Below are 24,406 nucleotides of genomic sequence, written 5' to 3'. Positions count from 1 at the left end.
GGCCTTCAACTTCAGGTAAAAGACTGAACAAACTGCAGTGTCTTTCTTGGTCTTCAGAGCATTTGAAACAAAGATAAGCCCAGTTCAAATCAGGCCTACCACAGCTAATCAGGACCAGGCCAGCAATGAGGTTCTCATACATGCAAAAAGCATCACATTTACAAACTTTTGCAGTGGAACTTCAGCCCTGCTGGATTCCCTGTCCCCTTCTCTTTGCTGCCCTAATCCCTGCCATGGGAAAGAGCTCTGGCAAGTTTTTCAGCTGTGCAGCAACTCCATTTATTTACCCAGTTCCTCTGCTCTCACCATGTTGCTGCTATGAACAAGAAAGGTCTTTTCCTCTCTGTGCCAGTGCAGATCAAGAGACAGCTCCTGTTACAGCAGATCTCAGGGCAGTAGGTGAATTTCTTTGGATCCTTTGGCTTACTTGGAATGCTTTAGACTCCCATCCTGTGTTCCCTACATTTCTAACAACCCCCTATGTCTCAGTCCACAATATTGCCAGTTTTCCTGGCACTACAGGGATTAAGGTATGAACATTGAACTAAAAAAAAACAGATTCAAATCTTTACACTTCTTCCTAACTGACTGATTTGCTGCCCCACCTTTAACTCCTCTCCTGTGCTGCTCTGAAAAAAAGCTTTGGGAACTTCCTCCTACCATTTTCATATTTCTTGCTGAATTCAGTTAGGTCAGGACATGGAGCTTTTACAAGGGAAAAGGACAAATCTCAGCTACTCAAGCACCTCCCTCCCTGCTGCTGTCAGCAAAGGTCAGATGAAAATTGGGGGAAAAAAAGATCAGATAAAAGCCAGTAAATATTCCAAGTAATGTCAAAATCTAGCAGCAGTGACATCTACAATGACAGAAAAATCACCTTTTAGAACCTTCCACTTACTATTGAAGTTGTACATTTTTAGATTTATAGTATTTTTTTTCCTTGGGAAAAAATAAAAGAAGAGCCTTGGGAAAAGTTGTCTTAAATCTTAAAGAAGTGTATGAATTTAATGGCAAACCAAAGTTTAAGGCAAGGATGGGTCACTTTCCTTCAGAGAGAGCTTTAATCTGAAAAGGGTAGCCAATGCAGGCTTTTCTCCTGGGATAAGGCACTACAGGGTGGGAGTACCTGAACAAGACTTGGAAGAGTTCACAGTTCTTGACAGATAATCCTTGGCTCTTCTGAAACAGGCACAAAAAAGGCACTCTGATAAATAAGAGAGTGGGGAGGGAGGAAGAAGGTAATGGATGAAACAATATGATTTAAAACAAAACATTTGGTAAGACACTTGATCTTACCTTTTAAATCTTTCCACTTGTGCTTACTTATCAGGATACCATTGGGAAAAAAAAATAGATCTGTCATGGCAGGGAATGCTGGTGCACTGTGTAAACCAGTGTCACTGGTTTATGTTTGTCACTTCACTGCCATGCTTCTGCTCAAAACAGCTTTCCCCCAGAGCAGATGGTTGGAGCTTCAGCCCTAAGGATTTCCTCTTGTTTTACAATTTTGCCACCAAAAGGGAAACCCTCCTTTCTTCTACCCACAGCCCAGTCCCAATTTTGTCTCTACACAGGTAATATCTAACTTAACACCCTTGAGTGGGGGGAAAAAAGAATCCAGAACTTTCCAAAGCTCTCTTGGGCGTCTGCTTCAGTAACTCTTTATTTCTGTATCTTTCATGATTCTGAAACAACATTTTGGAAAGCCAGCCTTTAGACATAAGTAAGGAACAAACCAGTTAATTTAGGCAATATTTTTTACACACACACATATATATATATCTATAGGTAAAAAAATAAATTGTCTTGATAAGAAATACTTCTTAACCTGATTAAGAAACCATTCCCAGAAGCTGGGCAATACAGCAAGACACATTGTCTGGATAGCTGACACCAGGATAGCTAACTGCTTATTGTCAGAATTTAAAAAAAAACAAACCAAACCAAAACAAACAAACAAAAAAAATCTACTCAAGACATAAACCTGATTCTTTGTTTGAGGCTGGAAAATGTTGAAGAGGCTCCACGTGGCTGCTTGGCTTTAGTTGGATTTCCTCTCCCGCTCCCGCGCGGTCACGAAGTTCAGGAGGTCGATGGCTGTGACGATGCCAAACACCATCTGCCGCTTGCTGGAGGAGCCATCTGTGTGATCTGCACAGAAAAAAAAAAAGGACTGCTGGCTCCAGGAGGCACAAACACACCCTCTCGTGCTTGGTTTTATTGGCAGGGTTTGTAAAATTTTGGGCTGAGCCGTGCCAGCTCCACGAGCCTGGAGCTTTTTGGTGATCCTGGCACGCAGAGGGGGAACACAAAAGGCACCTTGGCCAAGAGTCACAGAGCAAGGGACAGGGATTTTCAGCTCAGAAAAGCTCCTCATCAAAATGGACACTGAGCCTTTATGGAAGGAAGGATAAGGACGCACTGGATTTCTTTTTCTTGACACAAGAATTCAAACCAGGCCCTCTTGTTATAAAGTGTATTTTCCTCAAACATTAGTTACTTGAAACAGCTGCAAGTGGCATTGCCCCATTGGAACCAGGGCCACTTGAATGGCCCAATGGAACTACATTTTGAGGAGGAAATGTGACACAACCATCTACCTGCATCCCTGTCAAATAAAGAATCAGTGTAAAAACCAAAATACCCCATTTATATCCAAAAAACGTACTAACCATTTCTTTGCTGCATTGAGAGGAGAGGCTCAAGTGATCTTCTCATTGTGAGCCTAAGCCCTGACCTGGGAACCAAGTGGCCACATGACCTCTGGCCCTTTATCAGTTGTCTAAATTCCAGTTCCTGAAGTCTGCCTGTACTGAGATGTTAGTTCTATAAGCAGTTTTTTTTCAATCAGCTGGACTGTCCTGAGCTTTTTGTTTACTCGATCTTTGTTTCACTGCAAGCTTCCAGTGAGATTCCAGGTTTATATTATAAATAGTCAGCTCAGAGCCAAGAGCACATCCTTATGGAAATCATCAGGAACTACCTCAAATTTGATGGTTCTCCTTCTTCCAGTTATTATTGAGAAGCTAAAGATAAATTTATCTGGCATGACTTAATATTGTTTTGACTCTCATTTTCTCAGTGTTTGTAACTTTGCAAAGTTGTCTGCTATTAGGAAGATTAAACAGGAAAAAAAATATTACTCATACATAAGAGTGATATACCCCAGACTGGAAGAATTTATTTAGTCTTACTAATCCTAGAATGGTTTGGGTTGGAAGAGACCTTAAAATTATCTTGTTCCATCCTTGCCACAGGCAGGGACACCTTCCACTAGACCAAGTTGCTCCAAGCCCCTACCATCCTGGCCTTGAAAACTTCCAGGGATGGAAATTAGGGTTGGTAGCACAAAGTTAGACACAGAATGAGGATTCTGCTTCTTCAGAGCTCACTTCACACATTCACACTCACACTTGCTTCTTGCTACCATTCAAAGGTGCAGGAGTTTGTACTCACATTGAATTTGTTCATGAACCACCAGGGCAAAGTGGTCTATTTCCAGGATGTGAGAGAGCTTCCCCAAGTTGTCTTTCAGGTTAATCTGAGGAGAGAGTTAACAAAACTTGAATAAAACAGTCCTTTCTATGTTTAGTAGTCAATAATCCCCATGCACTCCATGCAGAACTACAGTCAACACATCAGCATTTGTGTACTGCTCCCACCTGAAGCACTAGAAAACAACAAATCAAGACCAACTTAAAAGATCAGTTTTCTTTGTTTCTAATTTCCAAAAAAAACCTGAAGCACTACATGAAGTTATTCCTTCTGGCTCTGTAAACATAATGAATATAATGAAGATCTGCAAAAAGCTAATAATCAAAGAAGGTCAAGTGTTCCATGCGTCTCAACAAAGTAAGTTACCATAAAAGTCTTTGTATTTGGTGATTTTATTCTAAAAAGACTGAAAGAGTGAACGAATCTGGCTGCAAATCATTGTGGAAGTGAATATGATATGCAAAGGCAGAAAAGCCCAAACAAGCCAAAAACAAAACCAAGGGTGAAAGATTGCTCAGCTAACACTGGACTGGGTGCAAATCAAGGAACTGAGATGTAATAATTCTTTTTTTTTTTTTTTTGTGAAGTTCAACTTTGCTAAGACTGAAGAAGAAGGCACCCTGTAACATCTCTGAAAAAATACTGACATTTCCAAAACACTTCAGCAATCACCTGCTGCAATAATTAAAAAAAATGCCTAAATCTGTTCAAATATGAGTTAACAGATGAAGCAGCAGCCACAGCTCCATTAACCAGGTGACTCTCCCCAGCACCCACCATCTGACATACTCTTATTAAAGGAATTCACAGCAAGGCAGAGTCTTGCACTGCAGCATCAAAAAGCCTCTCTGTGAGAAATAAATGCCACATATGAACAGTTGGGCTGCACTGGAACACGGAGCTCTGTCTCCATTCTGGGAGTCAGAGCATTCCCAGAAGCCTGTCTTTAAGGGACCAGACCAAGGAACCAATCCTTAAACTTGGGGGCCAGGAAAGGAAGGAGTTGGGAAATCTGGATCTGCTGCCACGTGGAGTCACCTATCAGTTCCAAATCTGTCTCCAGGGACTGGGCAGGATACAGATAACCAGGACAAGCAGCCTCTTGGCAGCACTGGGACAACCATGAAGGAATAAACATGCCTAGAGATGCTCAGTGGAAATTTAACAGAACCACAGAGTTTTCACCTGTTTCTTCAAGCTTCTTAAACATTTTGCCCACGGGTTTTCCCACATTTAGGTTTTGTTTTTAAGCTTATGAGGTCTCTAGGCAGTGAGTACTACACTACACATGAGTGGGAACCCAAACCACTGGAACTAACATCTGACTCCACAAGGATGGCTCCTTCCTCCACTAACACTTGTTTGGGTTAGCAAACTATCCTGTGACTGGTGTTTCAAATCCCCAGAGCACAGTTCTACCAGGGACCTTCAAAAAAGCTCTAACCATTCTGCTTCCATTTTAAGAGATTATCATAAAATAATCGTGGTGATCCTACCAAAGCAGGCTACCCATGAGCAGTATAAAATCACAGAATGTGATTTAAGTAGTTATAAAATCACATAATGGTTTGGGGCGGAAGGGACCTTAAGGATCATCCAGTTCCAACCCCCTGCCATGAGCAGAGCACATCTCACTATCTCAGGTTGCTCAGAGCCCCATCCAGCCTGGCCTTTGGACACTTCCATGGATGGGAAATCCACAACTCCTCTGAGCAGCCTAAAAAAGCCAAAAGACCCATCTTTCCAAAATGTACTTCTGCCCTGATTTACAGGCTAAGCCTCTTATTTGATGCAGGCTGTGGTATCCCATGTAGGATATCAGAAGTGATTTTGGTGACACAGATGATTCATTTTCCCAACTTCACTCATAAACGAGCTAAATCAGCTTGACTAAAGTGGCAAGAGAAGCAAAACCCACAGTACTTCTGAGGCTATTCCAGAAGAATATTTCTGTGGTGCATTCCACCACGTTTCTCCATTAACACATCAATTCAAATGGAAAATAACAAATTTTAGTTAACGCATCAGCAGTACCACAGCTTGTGTCACTCCCCTTCCAACCTTCACCAAGAAAATATCAGAAATAAAGGGAAAAGAAATAGTTAAGCTGTTCTTTACTAAAGAAGCCTTCAAGCTGCCCATGGCAAGAGCCACAACCTCAGATGTGCAGAGACTTGGCTGATGCAGCCAACACCAGGGAAGCCACAGAAACCATCACACACCACCAGCCCCAGAAAGTCTCAAGGTGTCCAAGTGAGGGAGAACATGAACTAAGCAGTTGTGTTACGCACCACATTTCCCCATGATGCTGGATTATCTGTCTGGGGAGGAAAAAATAAATTTACATTTGTCCGTGAAGAACCAGCAGCCTTGGGTGGCTCACAGGATAAACAGAAGCATTAAACACACTTCCAGAACACAGCACTCAATCCCCTCTGGGACAGTGTTGGAACTTAAATCCTGATGAAAACTAAGTCAAGCATTCCATATTTTTAAAAGAAAATTCAGTGTTCAATAACAGGTGCTGGCATGGTCCCAGGTAAACCCTACCCAGTGTTAGCACAGCTTCTCTAGTACTTGCAACCAGAGAACCAGGAGCTGCAGAATATATCTCCCTACCTGTTGAAATTGCTTGTAGATTACTTTCCTGACTTCATCAGAAGGCTTAACTTTTCCAACAAGCAGTGAGGAAAGCATGTTACCCAGGGTAACCATGCCCAGAATCACCCTGGGGACAGAGAGACAAGACAGGGATAAACAACACAAAAGCCTCAGGTGTTCCTGTAGGAAAAAGCATTCACTCTCAGCCAGCCTGGAGGAGTCAGTTCAGCTGCTTCATGGCAATAAAGCAGCATTATCAATGGTATACTTGGATTCTGTGTGTCTGCAGGGCACAGAGTACAGTTCTCAGAGGTTCTGGAGACTCACACACAAGGCACCAGGTGCTGCAGGTCCTCCTGAACACCAGGACCTTTTCATCTCTGCTCCTTGCAACTGGATAGAGTCACCTGCAATCCCAGAGAGCCTTAGGAAAGCACAAACTACTTCATTTTTTCACACTCTCAACTGTCCTTTTGAAAGGTGTGACAGCCAGGGACAAGCTCACCCCAGTTTGGCTCATTTCCCCTCTCCCTATGAGGGTCTACAACAATTCATGCTCAGGTCAGCACAACTGAGCAACTCTCCAATACTCAGCTTGCCTGCAGGAGACCTGCAGGGTGGTAAGGCACATTCCAGCTTGCTGGAGACACCCTGGTTTACAGGGGTCACTGCAGCACTGCACTATAGCACAATGTGCTGAAGAAACTCTAAAAGCTCTGATACAGGTGAGCACGTTTGGGGTTGGTTGTTTTAAATAGGAATTTTTGCTTTTTTTAAGTAAAGCTGGTATCACTAAAAGAAATTAAATTATCCTGCAGAGATAAAATGAGTAAGTATATCATAATAATCTTTAGACTCATGAGAAGGGCAAGACAATCCTGGCATGAAAACGCAAACCCCAGCATTGGTGTGTTCAAGACAACGTTTTTGAACTGCATTAATAAATGAAAAAGGATGAGTGAGAACACATTTTATTTCCAGCAAGCACTTAAAAGGCATCCCTGAGGACCTGGTGAGGGAAGTGATACATATGGATAAAGAGTGATATATGTGGACATACCCAGATTCATCAACAACTGGTACCTGGTCGAATCCCTTCTCCCGGAGAATTTCCACAGTCTTGGCACAGGTAACAGTTGGAAGCACAGTCAGGGGGGCAGAGAGGCTCAGCTCCTGAATACTGATGTTCCACCACCTGGGGATGGAATGACAAACAAACCCATGCAAGTCTCATGGAGAACACGGAACCAGTCCTTCCAGGAATGACAAAAGGCTGCAAGGAAGAGTCAGGATTCAGCCTGAGAGTCAATGAAGACTCAGGGCTCTCAGGTGTTATTCCCAATAACAGAAAGTCACTGAAATGTGAGAAGCCTTGAAAATCAAAACCCTTTTCCTCATTTAATCTGCTTTCTGTGATTACAGATAGTCAGTGGAGAGCACTAATCTCCCCAATTTCATTATTCATCTCTCATGCAGAAAATTCTGCGCTCCTACTCAAAGACCTATCTGCATTTGTAGTCATTATAGGCAACACTTAAGGGAAGATTCCCTTCCTCCTATGTAGTGCTTTGCACTCAAGAACTCTGATTTTGGAAGGATTCTCTGCATATTTGCATTTTTTTTTAAATTCCAGATATAATGTTTTTCATTAAAAAACCCAGTCCTTAAGTACCAAATATTCTTCTGCTGCCATACAATTCAAGGAAGGATGTCAACTAATTAAAGCAGATTTGATTAATATCTGCAATTTTACATCAAGACAATAGCATGGAAGATCAGCTGAATCAAAGGAGAAGTGTAAATTGAAATGAGCTTTAAATTAGCAACTGCCATGAACTTGATTGAATAGACTGATGGGAATCCAAATGAATTTGACAGGCTTACCAAGGTTTGTTGCCAAGGTCTTCTTCTTTCATGAACCCTTTCTGAATCATCCATTTGTCACTCAAGAACTTGGACCTGCAGAAATGAAAAGCTCATTAGCAGGGGCTGAACATCTGACAGCAAACAGAGGCAACTGTCCACAGCTCACTGTCACCAACAGATAAAGTGTAATTGGAAATAACCATCATTGTCCATCCAAGCTTAACAGCCAGGGCCATGGAGAAGAAATACTCATGGAAGAAAAAGGAATCCCACAGTAAACAAAGCTCCAACTGCATCAGACCCTTGCAATATCACGGAGACATAGCCTGGAATGGAGATGTCTCTTGTCTGTAGCTTCTGTGTGTCTAATATTGAGCTGGATGCAGGACAAGTCAGGAAACTCAGCTAAAAGTACCATGTTTTTGGGGTATGTTTCAATGTGATTGCAGAAAAACTCAGCACAGCTCAAAGCCCTGACACTTCCACCTGCAAACTCAACCTGAGTGTGGCTGCTGCTGCTGCAGGACTGCTGGATCCTGCTGTGGGCACAGGAACCCTTCCAGGAATGGGATAACCAGTGATCCCCCACAGACAATACAGTGAATGCAAGGCCTCTGTTGTGAAAATTGCTAACAAGTGATGATTATTTACTGAAATCAGAGCTCAGCTTTAAAAGGGGAAAGATCCTCCCTGCCCCTTGTCAGACCCCTTTTAGACAGCTCAGAACCTGTGCCCCAGAGATATTCCTTGCTGGGATAACTGGGTGTTACAAGGTCTGAGGGACTCCCCCACTCCTCTCCCAGAGAGAAAACCAGCAGGTCCTTACATGTAGTTCCTGATGGAGTCAGGGCAGATGACAACACAGCGCTGACCCTCCTTCAGCTCCTTGGCTGCCTTCACAGCCACAGACATGGCACTGCCCGAGCTGCCACCTGCCAGAACACACAGCAGGGGCAGAGGTGTCACACACCACACGAGGGCCATCAGAAGAGGGGAGGAGAAAGAACAGAGGAGCCCAGAGTGAGGAAGAGAAGTTGTGAAGTGGAAGGAGGTCTCTGATCTGCACAAGGCTTCAGCCTCCCACAGAGCAGAGAAAGGCAGAGGGCTCCTGCCTGCTCTTACCACACAGCAGCCCCTCCTCGCGGATCATCATCCGTGCTAAGGCAAAGGACTCCTCATCATTGCTCTTGTACCACTGGTCCACTGTCTGGGGAGGGGCAGGAGACAGAAACAAGGCTCTGTTTAAATGAGGAGGGGCAAGGGAACTACACAACCAGTGTGAATTCAGCCTCAGCTCTTTGAGGGAACAGCTGCCCTACTGAGCCCAGGGTTTCCATCCTCCTCCAAATGCCAAGTGCAGTTTTTTGCCAAGGTAACATGATCACACCAGCACAACAGGCTCCTCACTGGAACCCTTCTGTGAGAACAGGCCGCTGAGAGTCAGCCTCAGACAGCATCAGCTTCCTCCCCTCTTGGAAGGTTTCCCAGAGACACAGGCTCAGCTCAGGATACAGTCTTAGCCACTTTGTCCAGGAGGTGCTGGGATGCTCTGCTGGAAGGTTTGGTTTTGTTGTTTTGTGGGCTTTTTATGATTGGTAAGTTTGTGTTCTTTATTGTGTGTCTGGTTTTCTTTTTTCTTTTTTTTTCTATTGTGTGTGTTTCAGGACTGCTTTATTCGGGTGTGTTCTGGGGTTTTTTAAGCATAAAAATAAGTGTGTTTTGTAGAAAAATGTTATCTACTTGCCATGTTTTGACCTGGCATTGTGAAACTAATGTGGCCAGTTCAGAAGCCTTTCAAGGGCTGTTTATGCTGATGGGAAGAACAGGAATAGCTCTGTCTGCTAACCCTTCCATTCCAGCTCAACAAAATACTTCCCCAGGTTTTCCTCTGCCTTTAACCTCACTCCTGCATCCCAGGAGAGGGCGAAGAGCAGGAAATGAAGCAGTGTGACTTACAGATCTATCCAGCACTGTGGGGACAAAATCATATCCAATTCCTTCCACTTCATACATTGTCTTGTCAGTCTTGTTCAGTTCTTCTGGTTCAGCAAGGATGGAGCCTTCAGGATCCACACCTATAATCTGGAGAAGCAGTTTCCACTCAGGCCACCAAGACACCGAGCCCCTGTGAGCACTGGCCTTGTCACAGCTGCTAGTGGCACACAGCCAAGTGACAACAACCTGCTCTCCTGTTCATTTCCTCCTAGCAACATTCACCACCCCTGGGAGCAAAATGCTTTGCTGCTTCTGGCCCCCTTGGAAATTCATCCCACCTTCTCAGGCTGTGGGCACTGATGGCACCACTTGTTCTACATGGGTTTTGCTTGGTTGAAACAGAAAACAGGGCTTCCCTGAGACAAGGTTGTCCTCATTCACATGCCAGGCATCATTACAGACAACTCATTTTGTGCCAAGTGCAAACAGATCAGTTTTGTTTTCTTTACCACTCCCTGCCTGTGTAGGAAAATTCTCATGACTGAAGCAGGATCCCAAGTCCTGTGAGGAAATCTAACATGTCACACAGGACAACACACAGGTTGGTGTGTGCAGAGACAATTCCACTGGGCAAAACTTCAGCAGCTCCAGAGCAGCTGGGGAAGGCACAGCCAGGGAAGAAACTCAAGGCTGCAGAGCACACACCAGAGAAGGAAGTTTCCCAGGCACCCCATGGAGGGATCTGAGGGTCAGGACCAGTGGGACCAGAGCACAATGATTTCAGACACTCTGAAACCCTCTCTGCAGCCAGAACCACCTTATAACTGAGAACACCCCAGAGCTTCCCACAGAGACCAGGGTAGGCTGACAAGGAGTGGGATGTGCCAAAGGGAGCAGTTTGAGGAGACACTAAAGAGAAAAGCAGTGGGCTTCTCACTTACTTTGCACCCTGGGCACTTCTCCTTCAGCTTCCTGGAGATGCCAGTGATTGTACCTCCTGTGCCAGCCGTGGCCACCACCATGTCCACCTTTCCTGATTAAGGGTGTGAGAGAGAAGTGTGAAATCTCCAACAGAATGATGTACTGGAAGCTCATTTACACCTAAGGATGGACTTTCTTCAACAAAAATGCACAGAATGGCTGAAAAGGGCAGGGTAGGGCTCTTTGCTTCCCAGGAGCTGTTGTGAGACTTGCCTTGAAACTGTATTGCTCAATCATCATGTTCTCCAGCAAGGGTTTTGAAATGTCCACCCAGAGGCCTGGCAAGGCACCAACCTGTGGCACTCTGGACACAGCTGGAGGTGGCCCACAGAGCTGACAGCTGCAGTTTTCCTGTTACTGTATTTGCTGATACAGATAATTAATTCTCTAAGTTAAACTGAGCAGCCCATTATGTTTGCTAATTAACTGAGTGAGTGCCAGGAGTATGGGAGAGGCATCCCTGGAGAGAAATGTTAACACAACTACTCTCTGATTTTCATGTGAAAATGACTGTTTTGGTCACTAGCACTCAGAGTGAATGTGGGTATGATAGCTCATCCCTGTGTCACCACCTACAGCTTCTCTGGTGCATCCACACGACAGCCTTGTTAATTAAAAAAAAAAAAAAATAGGATTTTTAAAAGGTCACCAATTCACACACAAAATCAATTGCTTATCAGCCAAAAGAACAACACCCCACCAAGCAGGGGTAACTGAACAATGCGTGGGCTGTAAGGGAAGTAAACAGAAACAAGAAGTCTAAGTCTGGAACTCATCTGGACTCAGTTTGTGGCATGGCAGCTTGTAAAAGTGTACTCACTTTAACTCAAAGTTTGTCACAGAAAGACAAGCCAAATCCTCTGAACAGCTAGAGCTTTAGGAGGGAGAAGAACCTTTCATGTGGTCTTCACCTTATTGCAAATGATTTAATTGCTGATTTTCTTAGAAGAGGAGCCAGTCAGAAACTGCACTGTTTAATAAGGCAGGTCAGGAACCTTCTGTGTGACTCCCTTCTGTGCCCTACGGAAATGCTGCAGCATGACAGGGAATGTCTCCAGCAGCTCTCAAAGCAGCTCCTGAGCTGAGGAATGAGCCCAGCTGAAGCTCTGCTGCCACAGCTCAGCCCCTTCTGGTGCTCAGCTGCCCAGAGCCAACACTGAGGAGAGCCCTGCAGAGCCAGATGGGCCTGCTGGTGGCAGCTGTGACACAGAGAAGTTTGTGCTCCTGAGGACTCCTAAGTAAAGATGCTTCCAGTGTACTGGAGTATTTGCTCTGGGAATGTTAAAATACCTATTTCTGTATTTGTGATCGAATAATGATCCTATTTCACACCAGTCTAACTATGGGAGGTTTTTTTAAGGTAACTTAAATGTCACTGCTTTCTTCACCTGCTCACAGGCAGAGAAGTCTAAAAAACAATGAATTCTTCTTTAATGGAAAAAAAAATCATTACTATATAACTTCTGAAATAAGGTAACTCTGTAATGACACACAGCACTTGTATGGGGTTTGCTTTATCAAAATCCATGCTTTTCTCATCCGGGGTTTCATTCTCCAAGGACGTAACAACAGGGCACTACCAGAGGCCCTTTGAAGGGGTTTAGCAGTGGAGCACACCTACCATCACACTGCTGCAGGATCTCCTCAGCTGTGGTGTCATAGTGTGTCAGGGGGTTGCTGGCATTGCGGTACTAAATTGAAAGACAGGTCAGCCATAAAATAGATTAGAAAAACGAAAATCACATTTTGAGGGAGTTAAAAGATATTTCAAACAATTCCCAAGTCCCACAGCATCTAAACATACTCTGTGCAGAATGTTTCATAGTGTATTATCTGGGACTAGGCCTCCTAAGTGACCTAATTTAAGCACAGTCCTAAGGTGCCAGCACCCTTCCATGCCAAAATCAGTCTTGTCTGTGGGACAGCACCCTTAGCAACATGACCCGTGTCCATTCTTCCTCACAGGATTGCCAACTCAGTGGAAATAGACACCAGAAGTGTTGCAGTTCTGGAAAACACCAGCTCACTGCTGCTCTCTAGTGACTTTAAAAACTTCCTTTCCTACAATTTGGTGACTGCTCAGCTCCAGCTCCAGATTTGGGGCATCTTCTCCTCCAGAACCACATGGAGAGCGTTGAACACACAACCCAGAACACCAGAGAGTCTCCTCCATGCTACACCTGCACCTCTGACACCTTGGCTCTCACCTGGTCCAGGATGTGTGCATTGGGGATTTCATTCTTCAACCTCCAGGCCACTCCTACATGAGATTCAGGAGAATCAAATCTGGCTGTAGTTGGGGTCCTCACAATCTCAGCACCCAGAGCTCTCAGGACATCCACCTGCAGCAAATAAAGGTGGTCACAAAGCCCTAAAACGCCCTCAAACAGGCTCCCTTCACACTCAGCCCCAAGGTCAGAATATTTGCAGAATATTCAAAGCTTCAGCGTTGTCTTCCTTCACCCTCTGCTCAGCAAGGAACAGCTAACCTGGGCACAGGCAACCACTTCAATGTGCCAGACAAACCTCAGCTTGTCTTCACATCTGTATTTAAAACAATTATGGGAGTTTTCAAAGTGGCAGCGCTGTGGGGATGGGTCCTAATGACATTTTCTACCCATGGCTAGCCAGCCCGGATTTCTCTGGGCACTGGCAACAGTGCCTCAGCAGAGTTTTCCTGGCCAAGAGCCTGCACCTTTGCTAGTGAAGCCCCAGCACTCATCTGCACCAGAACTCTGCGAGTGCAAACATGTTTTATCTTTAAATTCTTGAAAAGAGAGGCAGCTCTTACCTTCTCCATGCTCATTTTCTCTGGCATGACGATGATGCAGCGGTAACCCTTCACTGCCGCCGCCAGGGCCAGCCCGATCCCTGCAAGCAAGCAAAGGCATGCAGAGCACTCAGTGAGCAGCAGCAAAGCACAAAACCCACAGTGCCAGCTTTGGCACGCCCTGGCTTTCATCAGATTTTCACCAGAGGCTTGAATGGAGTGTCTCTCGACGGGTGGCAAAGGGAACGTTTCTGCCTTGTTGGGTTTACTGATGCTGAGACTTGTTTGAGGTTCACAGCCCAGAGAAAGTTTAGCCAAGGGTGGGGAAACTTGACGTGTGCAAACTGGCAGCTTTACCACATGCACATCACCCTTCTCCTGTCTCACCCACTTCATTTTTCCAGAAGTAATTTGGGAAAGGAATGTGCTTCAAGCCAGAGGAGACTAAAGGAATCACTTCAATTCTGCCAAAAGGTCCATAGAGTCTTTATTCACTCACTCACTTCTGCATAAATCCCTGTTTGCAATGTGCTGAAACTAAGTCCTATCTAAAAAAATTATTTAGATGCTGTTGATGATTGAGGTTCTAATACACTGTGTCAGCTTGCTATTACAGTGAAGCACCTTGGCTGTTGCAGACAGGCATCTCATTTCTACTCTGAAAATCTGGACCTCCAGCCTGATTCCTGCCTGCACCTGAAGAGCTGAGCTCAGAAGTGCTGTCCATATGGAAGAGAAGCTTACACCTGCTATCAGGTCACCTCTCTGCTGCACAGGCTGAGCTGATCAGGTTGGGTGAGAGGTGTGAGAAGTCAGGCTGCAGCTCCCCTGCTCTGCTGGGCACCAGCACAGGACCAACACATGCAGCTCACCCTACACAGCTTGTTCAAAGCTGACTCTGCTTTTGTGTGGATTGCACAGGGGAGAAAAAACTCCCCACCCTAATAATCTTGAACTGTTCCTGTAAGAGAGGCATAACTCACAGCTCAAACAACTCAAGTACCGTTTAATATATTGGGAAGGGAAAGTTTTCTCAGCATATTATAGATAAATATAGATGCCCAAATACACAAATAAGTAAGACAGCAGCAGCCTCATTAAAGCCAAAGGCTGGAGAGAAGTCACCCAGATCTTCCTTATGGTCTGTGATGAAGGAAGGATTTTGAGACCTGAACACTTAATACCTTTGTACTTTCTGCCACTGATCTGGAAATGCAGCAAACATCAAAACAGGACTTTGGCTGAGGGAGATCTGGGATGCAGAGAGGATAAAATATAACAAATTAGCTCTCACATTCAACATACTCAGTAGCTCTGAACAGTAGAGAGCAAAACCCAATTCTCTCAGGTTATTGTGTGTCCTGGTCTTTGCTCTTACATGACAAAAAAATCAGTTTTCTGGTTATTGTCCTGTATCTCCTTCAGTTCTGCCTTTTTGGAGTCTGTGGCAAGGAGAATAATTTATCAGGTACTGACCCAGAGAGAGAGGGGTGTCATGGCAAGACCTTGGATACTGGAGGAATGCAACACACAAGGATATTTTCCACTCCATTCCATTGTTCAGGCAGGAGGTACAGCCACAGTCACAAATGCTTCAGCTGCCCTGAATGCCCCCAGACCCCCCTGACCCCCCCCAGAGCAGCTGCTGAGCAAACAGCAAGAGATGTGATTTCCCAGCTTTCTCCTGCAGGCTGGGGAACTGGTCACAGATGAGCTCATCCCCCCCCAGTCCCTCCAGTAAAATTTAATAAAGATCAGCCTGGTCTGTGTCTGTCAGAAAGCAGCAGTGGGTGGAAGTTCAGAGAAGAGTTTAGGAACAGGACCAGACACCTCTCCTGAACACATCAGACACGAAGGCAGCTTATAGCTCACCCCATGAACCTCTGCTCAGAGGAGGCAGTGCATCACATATTTAACTATCTCCATTTAACTGTATTATGCAATTTCTATTTGACCCAGGGGGGAATATTCCAGATGTGTTTGACTCCCTGTAAGCAGAGCAGCTTAACACAACAGCAATGACACAGAAGACCAGAGTTAACTCCAGCCTGCACAGATCATCAGATGCTCTGCCCTGGCCCCTGACTTAAGGGGATTGTTCCTTCCTCCAGCCCTCTGAGGAGGAAATGTGGATCCAGGTGGAATCTACTGACAATCCAGGAGGGCAGGGGTTCTGTCAGGCAGTGCTGCAGGGATGCAGCTCATCTCCCATCTCAACTGCATCAGCATGGAAAGGGCTGTTCCTCAAATCTGACAGAGGAACCATGGGACATCCCCAACAGAAAGAAGGGGAAGATCCAGATTTGCACCAGTTTGGGTGCTTTTTTCTACAGTAATTTCAGACTTGAATTCCAAAAGATTGCTGTGAGTCTGGCCTAGCACTTCTTTTCTTTTAAAGCAAAGAGGCTCTGCAATTCAGCAGAACTCCTTCCCACCTGCTCTGGTCAGCACAGGACACTGCAGAATTGTTCCATGTGTCACCTGGAAGAGGCACTGCTCCCTGCACCAACACAGGCAGGAAGAAATTCCCTTTCTTCCTTGCACAGGTTGCAATCTCCAACCTGCCTTTTCCAGGAAAACCACCACAGCATCTCCCCCAGACTTTCCTCAGGCTCTCCATCCCCTACCTGTGTTGCCAGAGGTTGGCTCTATGATGGTGTCCCCAGGCTTCAGGATCCCAGCCCTCTCAGCATCCTCCACCATCCTGAGGCTGATTCTGTCCTTCACGCTGCCCCCGGCGTTGAAGAACTCACACTTGGCCACTGCAAACACACAACCAGCAGGGCTGTAAGGGATTTCAAAGCTCATCCACCTCTACTCCCTGTCCTGGGCAGGGACACTTTCCACCAGAACAGGTTGCTCCAAGCCCCATCCAACCTGGCCTTAAAACCTGGTCTTGCCCTTTTCCTGGTAAGTTCTCCAGCCAAAAAAGTTCTGATCAAACTGAAGTTCCCCCCCCGCTCAGCCTGCATTTTCACTCCAGTACTCCCAACATGAATCCCTTCACCACCTTTCAGGACTCTGGTCAGAGCCTCCTAATATCTACAAACAAAAAAAGAAAAAACATTCACTGACAGTTTCACCCCTTTAATCGTTTTCGGTGACCTTTAGTGGTAACTGCAGAACTGCATTTTGCACACACTGATGAACACTCTGAATGGGAGAAGCAGTCAAAAATTTCACACAACTTCTTTAAATTAAAGAAATTATTTTCTACAGAAAACATTTTGCATTTTCAACAGAAATGGAAAAGCTGCAGGAATTGCTCTCATGAAGTACAAACTGAAAGATGTTTTAGACGACCAAACCCTAAAAACCCAAAAATCTGCCAAGGAAAACCAGGAATTTCTCCTCACCATTTCCTGCCAATTACCTGCACTCCTGTGGCCAAGTTATATGACACTACTAACCCGAGCTACCCAAGTTTCTGAAACAGTGTTTGTTAGTTTGTTCTCTGCCTGCAGCAACTCACAGAGTTCACACTTGAGCCCAAATTGCTTCCCAATCTTGTTGATCCGCACCATAGGTGTATTCCCAACTTTATTCAGGATGTTTGGCAGGATCTTTGGAGGCTCTGGCCTGGTACAAACACAAACAAAGTCAGTGTATTCACACAACAACCACACAGCATTTATTGTTTTTTTATTTCAACCAGCTTTCTCCTTCTCCTTGATTCAGGCTGGTTATTTTAGCTATTTTAGTTCAAAGGAATATCCATTGGATACAAACTCACGGCATCAAGTCCTTGATCCAAAACATGGATTAATCAGACCTGGATTTATGCTGAAAATCAGCAAATAAGATAACACTTACAGGGTGGTATGATGATGGGGGGAGGCAGAGAGGGGTTTCCCAAGCTTCCAGGTGCACTTGCTGGGTGTATCAGGGCGAATCCACTGCCTTTCCTTCTCATTAGCCTTGCAGTTCTCAGCGTCCACCCCACCAGAGGTAAAATATTTGGCAGGTGCATGAGGGCATGAGTTTGTATCTAGCTTCTTCAGGGAAGAAGCAGTAGGGATTTCATTCTTGGAGGTGAGAGAAAGAAGAGAAAAGAAAGGGGGAAAAAAAAGGAAAAAAAAGGAGCTGATGTTTCCGCAGTACTGTGAGGATGGGGAAGTGTTTCAGCATCATCTTGATTTGCCAAATCCTTATCACCAACACGAGAAACTTGCACTGCAAGTTCGGGAGCAAAAGCTCACCACAGTACTCCACACAAAGATAATTTAAACACACACGTGCTCACTGTAACAAGACTCCACAGATACAAAAAACCCAGGACTATTCTCATGGGAGACACCCCTCCCACAGCAAAAGCTCTCTGAAATAAAACCTCCCCATTCCAAGCAGACTGGAATACAGGAAGACTGCTTGGTGACTAATTAGAAAACTGTGCCAGAAGAGTCTGCATTGCTACTGGTGGCCACAGAGAACTCTTCCAGGAAGGTTTCAGCAGCACCTTCCTCCACAGCAGCTCAGAGCCCCATCCAACCTGGCCTTGAAACCTCTTGGCCCTTCCCTGAAAAGTTCTCCAACCAGAGTAGTGATAAAACTGGATGTTTCTCCCTTTGTTCAACCTGCACTTTCTGTCCAGAATTCCCAGCATTAATCCCTTTGGTTTATTTTATGTATTAATCCCTTGCCTCCACAGAATTTCAGCAGAACAACCTAGAAATCTCCCTGGAAACAGACAGGGCTCTCACAAATCGTGGTGATGGAAAGATGGGCAAAGAGTGCTCCCCAAAGACCTGTGAGTACCTTAGACACAGGAATAGGCCTTTCTGATACAAACTTCTCCATGTTTTCAGGTTGGGGTGGTAGCACAGGAAACTGGATTTTCCTCAGGAGAGCGACTGCTGTGGGTCACAAGACTGGAATCCTCTTCAAATCTGCAGATGATATAAGTTAGAAGAAAAAAAAAAAACAATCAGGAAACTCTCTCACAGGGCAAAACACATCTTTTTCATAGGGAAAAAAATGGAAGCTGCAAAACAAAGCCAAGATGATTTCTATAAACAGGATTAAAAATAAATCATGCAGCAGAGGTGTTGTGCAAGATTGATGGAGGGTCCCTGACCCTGTCCCTGTCCCTCCTGCATTACCTAATCTTCCCTCTGCCCCATCCTCCACAGCTCAGAGCCAGAAAGTAAGCACAAAACATTTTTATCAAACTTTCTGCAACTCCAGGAGCCTGAAAGCCACAAAAAGCAATAGGAAATACTTCAGTTTACAGGAAATACAGTCCTAGAGACACAAAGGGTGAAAGGGCTTCATGGTGCTGTCCTCAAAAGACCCTGAACACAACTCTGGAAAAAGCTTTATCCAGGAACAGAGGCCTCTCCACCCTCAAGGAGAGCAAAATCTCACAAGTTCTTACCCAAAATTAATTAGTGTTGCATGCACAGCTACAGTGATGCTGCATATAACACACACAGAGCAAACAGTTAGTGCTTCCAGCAGCTTTTTGCTCCAGAAATTAGTAAATACAAAATAGTAAGTTCATTTCTCCTACCAATTGTTCACAGAGCCTGACTGCTTCCTAACAATTAAAGACAAAAACCTGGCTGAAATCTTGGAAAGAGTGAGGGATTTCCCCCCCCCAATATTTGTTTTCTTCATCACTGTTTTACAGCAAGGTTCAGCTCTTTCCATTACTGAATTGTGCTGAAAAGGGACCCCGGCCTCATCCTCCTTCTGACAGATGCACACAAAATACATATTTAAGATCTCAAAGAGTTGATGGTGAGAAAACGTGAAAAAAAATCTGGAACACAGCATCAGTGACCTTTAGTATTTGATCCTGCAAGTTAACACGGGCCACTGACCACTGCTGCCTCAGGAATACCAATGCCCTTCCTGCATGCTGGTTTGAAGAAAATGCCTAAAGCATTTTCACTTCACTTAAACTGCTCTCCACTAGGAAAAAAGAAAAAAAAAAGCCTCTGAAAAGATCAACTTTCCAGACTAAGACTTGAAATAATTTTCCTTCAAGATAAAAAGATTTCCATGCCACAAAAATGATACAATTCTATTTAATCGGGTTAATACATGCCCAAGAGCTAAGATGGATATAGCTGTCATAGACTACTGAGCAGAGTTAGAATGACAGACACCAGTCTAAAAAAGCAAAGATCGCAAAAATACACAAAATCTAACACCAACCTAACTTTGCTACCAGAAATCAGCTTACTTCCAGTTCTAGAACAAAACCCAGCCTTATTTCTCTTTCTAGGATACTCTGGGTCACAGTCCAGAGTATCAGTGGGGTTTTTTTGGTAAAGGAAAAATACTGGAGGAGTTTCAAGGTTTCCTATGAGGCACATGTTCCCTCAGACAGCTGGCATGAAACACTGGACACAGACGGTGACTGCCTCTGATAACACTGACAATATTGACAAAGTCCAGCTAAAAAGGGGGCCTTGCTGCCAAAGGACCAAATAATTTCAAAATGCAGGGGAAAAGCAGCAAGGGTTTAAACAGGAAACTGCAAATTTTGTTCCACTTCCAAGTTATCATAAAATAGGAGCACAAAACCTCTAAAACATCAGCTCTGAGTGTCTTTCAAGAACATCAAAAAACTGAGATGAAAGAGGGTGAAATTTACTGCAGAAAAAAAAAAAGATTAAGAGGTTTACAATATTTGTTCTTTGTATTGATGGCAGGAAAGAAATTAATGTGGCTCTCAAAAAGCTGCCTTTTGGAGGATTCCCTCTGGACTGGGCAAGGCAATAGCATCTCATTTCCTTTACTGTAAGGCAAAAGATTTAATACAATACTAACAGCAATTCCCATTACTTCTTGAACAGCAGAAACTGAGAACAAGCTGTATTTATTGCCCTCAAATAAGCTGCGAGATCCTCTCATATTTTTATAATGGCAATATTTGATGTTTGATCGAAGCTTCAATAACGGGGCTTCAACCCTGAACAAAAACGAGGAGAGGGACAAAAAGCTAAACACATGCAATGCCAAAATTCTGTCACTAAATACTAACCTCAAGCAACATAAATCATTGCTTATAGCCCTAGGTGACACAACATCAGCAACACAGGGGGCAGAGATGGTCTAGGACATCCAAACCCCACCCTGATTCTCCCTACAGGCCCAAAATAGATTTTTTTTCTGGGGAAGCAGGACAGGAGGATGGCAACTCTGCTTCTGCAGCTGAACACTGCTCAGCAGATGCCAAAGGAGATAAGCTGCAGGAAGAGCTGCCCATCTTTAGGGGGGAAAAAAAAAATTTGTCAGCCTGAATTTAATTTTCCTGGTAAGGGGAACACTCCCAAAACTAGTTGGAGGTGTGGGTAGAGTCTAACTAGAAAAGCCTGACTAGCTCCTGCCATTGTATCTGCAGATCACACATGGCAAAAAAAAATAATCAGAAAGACAATTTACAAAGCCACTTAAACCTAAGTCATGAAGGGGAGTGGGACTCAGAGGTACAAGGTCCAGAAAGTTGCATGGGCAAGGCTCACATCCCTGGATCCATGTCCACAGGGAACCCTGACCTCAACTGTTTCTCAGCTCCTAGAGAACAGGACTGGAGGCCAGTGAGTGAAATTAATCCCTGAGCAGCCTGAGCTGAACTCAGTGCACAATGAGTCAGGAGCTGCAGTTCCTATGGCTGTGTACAGTGTGTGATATCAGCACTAATGTACTGTACTATTTAAACATCCATGTGCAACAACCAAATTAACTGGAGCCAGGCCTGGAGCACAGATGAAGCTGTCTAAAAGGCAGGTGTAAGAGCTGAAGCAGAGGGAGATGGCCCCAGGGGGTACTGCTCAGGGAGGGAGGAGATACAGAATTCCATTATGTGCAGCCTGAGAAAGGGAAACTTGATGATGCTAAGCAGGTTCAAATAAACCACTGCAGAACAGTTGTTAGGCTCAGCCTGAGCACCACAGTGTCTTACAGAGCTGTAGGATCTTTGTAGATAACCAGATGCAGCAGTAGTCATCCAGCCTTTGGAAACACCACGGCTGTAACAGATTAAGGAGAAAGTCAAATGTTTGGGTTGTTTTGCTGCTGTGGTTTTTCTGTGAGTTGTGTGTGTGTGTGTCTTTGCTACTTCTTCAGGAGCAGCCATCCTTCCTGTGTCAGGAGATACCAAGTGACCTTAAGTAACAGGGGAATGAATTAACATCTGGCTCTAGGAAGAGAGCCTAAAAGAATCCAAAGTCTTATTTCCATTTTCTCTTACAGAGCAGGTGAGCACATGCATGTGCTCTCAATCACTGAAAGCCAGACTGGCACACTCACAACTTCCTGAGAGGAGAGGGGCAGCTCTTTAATGCCCTCACCTCTGTAACATTGCAAAGATTAAATTCTGGCAGCAAAGCACCTTCCACTGCTGTGGCAATTGTTATTTTAGAAACCAGCCAGGGAGAACAAGGGAGTGTTCAGTTTGCTGTGCCCCCACAGAAGGTAAGCTGTGCCTGCAGCCTCACACAGGTGTCTGACAGCTCCATTTCCTGAGTTCACTCCAACACTGCCTATCACAATCATGTGATAAATCTTAGTGAAGACTGGTGTCTTCAAGAGCACAGCAGCATTAAAGACTGGAGAGAATGCTTTATCTGCATTTTATACCTCTTGCAGTCACAAGCTTTCAGTATTTCTTTCCCTGCTTCTAGCTCCCCTTCCTTAGCACACAGAGATGAACCAACTCTGCAGCAGTGCTCTTAATCTGCTGAGGGAGAGGAGGATTCCAGGTAGGGTGACAGAGGCTCACAGATTAAACAAGTTGCCCAGCATGACGAAAAGAGGGAGCTGCTCTCAGTTTTTGACCAGGTCTGTAAGACAGGCAGAAGCACAGCACCTCTTTCCCAGCATTATGTTGCCTCCTGCAAGGCTTCACGAATTTTCTTAGCCCAGGGACCTCTGATAAAGGCTGGCAGAGAGCTGGGCAGGAAGGCAGCTTTTTGGCTGACTCATTTTTGTGGGAAAGACCAGCTGCCACCACTCTGGCTGTCCCCGTGCAGCTTTCATCAGGATCCCCAGAGCAGCCACGAGCACAGCACTGCTGTGTGCCTGGTTCCTGTGTTCACATGCAGGCCACAGACCAGTAGCCAGAGGCCAGCCCCTGCCAGCCACCCTGGCAGGCTGCCATGCTGCCAGTGCCAGCTCAGTGATGTCCCTGAGCCTGCACGCTCCAGGACACGGGCCACTCATGTCCCTGGCTGCCACCACCCTCGTTAGAAGCACGCTCTGGCTTCAGGAAAGCTGGGTAACTCACACACAGAGAGTATGGCAGGATACTAAGAGCCACCAGCTAGCATGGAAAAGGATGCCAAGTGCAAATGCCCCAGTCCTGGGCCTGCACTGGCACCTAAACCACACTTCATCAGTGGAGATATAACTACAGGAGAGAAACAGCAGGCTCTGAGCAGGTCCCAGTTTCCCAGGAAATACCTTTTCTCTCTCACATAAGATACCCACGTTTCACCTGTCTCCATGCTCCGTGTTTTTCCACCTTTCCACAGCGCAAGCGTTGCAGAACACGGAGCTCTCATGCCTCAAATCAGCAAACAGACTCCTGGCAAGGGTAAACAGAATGAGCAACTCTGCTGGAACGGGGCCCAGCACTCCAAAACCTTCATGGTCAAAGGCTTTAGGATTACAGAGATACACAGTAGACTACACATTCAACCAGGAGCAGAAGAATCACTCGTCTTTCAAGTTGTGGCTGGTTCAAGACGCCAGGAGCATTATTAACACTGCTACTGAACAGCTCCCTCAGGTCCTAGTCAAGCTCGGATCCCTCCCAATTGGGGAGGGGTAATGTATGAAAGCAAATGAAAAAATTAGCTTCGTGGCCCAGTGCATCATCCAGACTTGCCAAAAAACCTTGCAGGAGAACCTCATGGCACCCACGAGAACAATGGGCAACGAGCCAAGACCAGCTGGAGACGCAGTGCCAAACCCCGAGGAAAATCCAAAGAAGGCACAAAATCACCTTGTGAACCTGTAGGAAAAGCATCGCTGCTCTGAGCTCAGAGGAGACGCTGCCAGGCATCTGGTCCAAAGTCCCTGCGCAAGCACAGCCTCCCTGAGCACATGGCACGGGACCGCGTCCAGACGGTTCTGGAATATCTTCACCCAGGGAGACTCCGCAGCCCCTGCGGGCAATCCGCAGCCCTCCATCCTGCATCCCCTCGGGGATGTGGGGCACGGCCTGCCGCAGCCCTCTTCCCCCCACATCCCGCTCCCGCGGATGATGCAACGTGCGCCCATCGGGATGCGGCGGCCCCTGACCAACACTCCGCTACAGCCGCCACCTCACCTGCGCGATCCGGACGCTGCCCAGGACACGGCCGATGTGGGGGTGGTGGGGATGGTGACTGTGAGGAGGATGAGGAGGTGAGGAAGATGATGATGAGGAGGAGGAGGAGGAGGATGAAGGCGCGGAGGATGCGCGGGGTTTAAGAGGAGCCCGCGAGCCGCCGGCCCCGCCCCCCGCGAGCCCCGCCCCGCGCCACCCGGCGGGGAGGGAGCGGCGCGGCGAGCGCTGATTGGTCAGTGCAGGGGCGTCGGCGACTCCAAGCCAGCCAATGGGAGCGCGGTGCGCGGCCGCGGGGTCGGAGCGCCCGGGGAGGTGCGGGGATGTGCGGGGATGTGCGGGGATGTCCGGGGATGCCCGGGGATGGCTCATGATGTCCGGCGATGCCCGGTGATGTCTGGGGACGCCTGGAGATGTCCGGCGATGCCCGGCCGGATCGCTGAGGGAAACCCGGGGGAAAACACCCAGGGCTTACCCAG

The 24,406-nt window shown here is 45.9% G+C and overlaps 1 protein-coding gene across 4 annotated transcripts; it reads right to left on the bottom strand.

The window, feature by feature from the left end:
* Positions 1-782: 782 nt before the first annotated feature.
* On the bottom strand, positions 783-23,115 carry LOC134058111 (cystathionine beta-synthase-like protein). 4 transcript variants are annotated; one of them, XM_062515200.1, is made up of 17 exons: positions 23,087-23,115; positions 18,404-18,534; positions 17,462-17,673; positions 17,121-17,227; positions 16,276-16,410; positions 13,670-13,749; positions 13,086-13,220; positions 12,500-12,569; positions 10,839-10,930; positions 9,919-10,044; positions 9,085-9,169; positions 8,789-8,894; positions 7,981-8,055; positions 7,157-7,291; positions 6,115-6,223; positions 3,457-3,541; positions 783-2,151 (listed from the first exon to the last, which is right to left on the bottom strand). In XM_062515200.1, exons 2-17 carry the CDS (start codon positions 18,443-18,445, stop codon positions 2,042-2,044), a joined length of 1,704 nt encoding a protein of 567 aa, XP_062371184.1. In that variant the 5' UTR covers positions 18,446-18,534; positions 23,087-23,115; the 3' UTR covers positions 783-2,041. The 4 variants fall into 4 exon arrangements, with proteins under 4 accessions (XP_062371184.1, XP_062371185.1, XP_062371183.1 ...); XM_062515201.1 differs by lacking the exon at positions 23,087-23,115 and having other exon boundaries at positions 9,085-9,165; positions 9,915-10,044; positions 18,404-18,767; XM_062515199.1 differs by lacking the exon at positions 23,087-23,115 and having other exon boundaries at positions 18,404-18,767.
* Positions 23,116-24,406: the final 1,291 nt, after the last annotated feature.

The sequence above is a fragment of the Cinclus cinclus genome, chromosome 2, assembly GCF_963662255.1.
Source record: "Cinclus cinclus chromosome 2, bCinCin1.1, whole genome shotgun sequence".
Taxonomy (NCBI): domain Eukaryota; kingdom Metazoa; phylum Chordata; class Aves; order Passeriformes; family Cinclidae; genus Cinclus; species Cinclus cinclus.
Note: the sequence above shows the minus strand (reverse complement) of the source record. Positions and strands in the feature narration are given on the sequence as shown.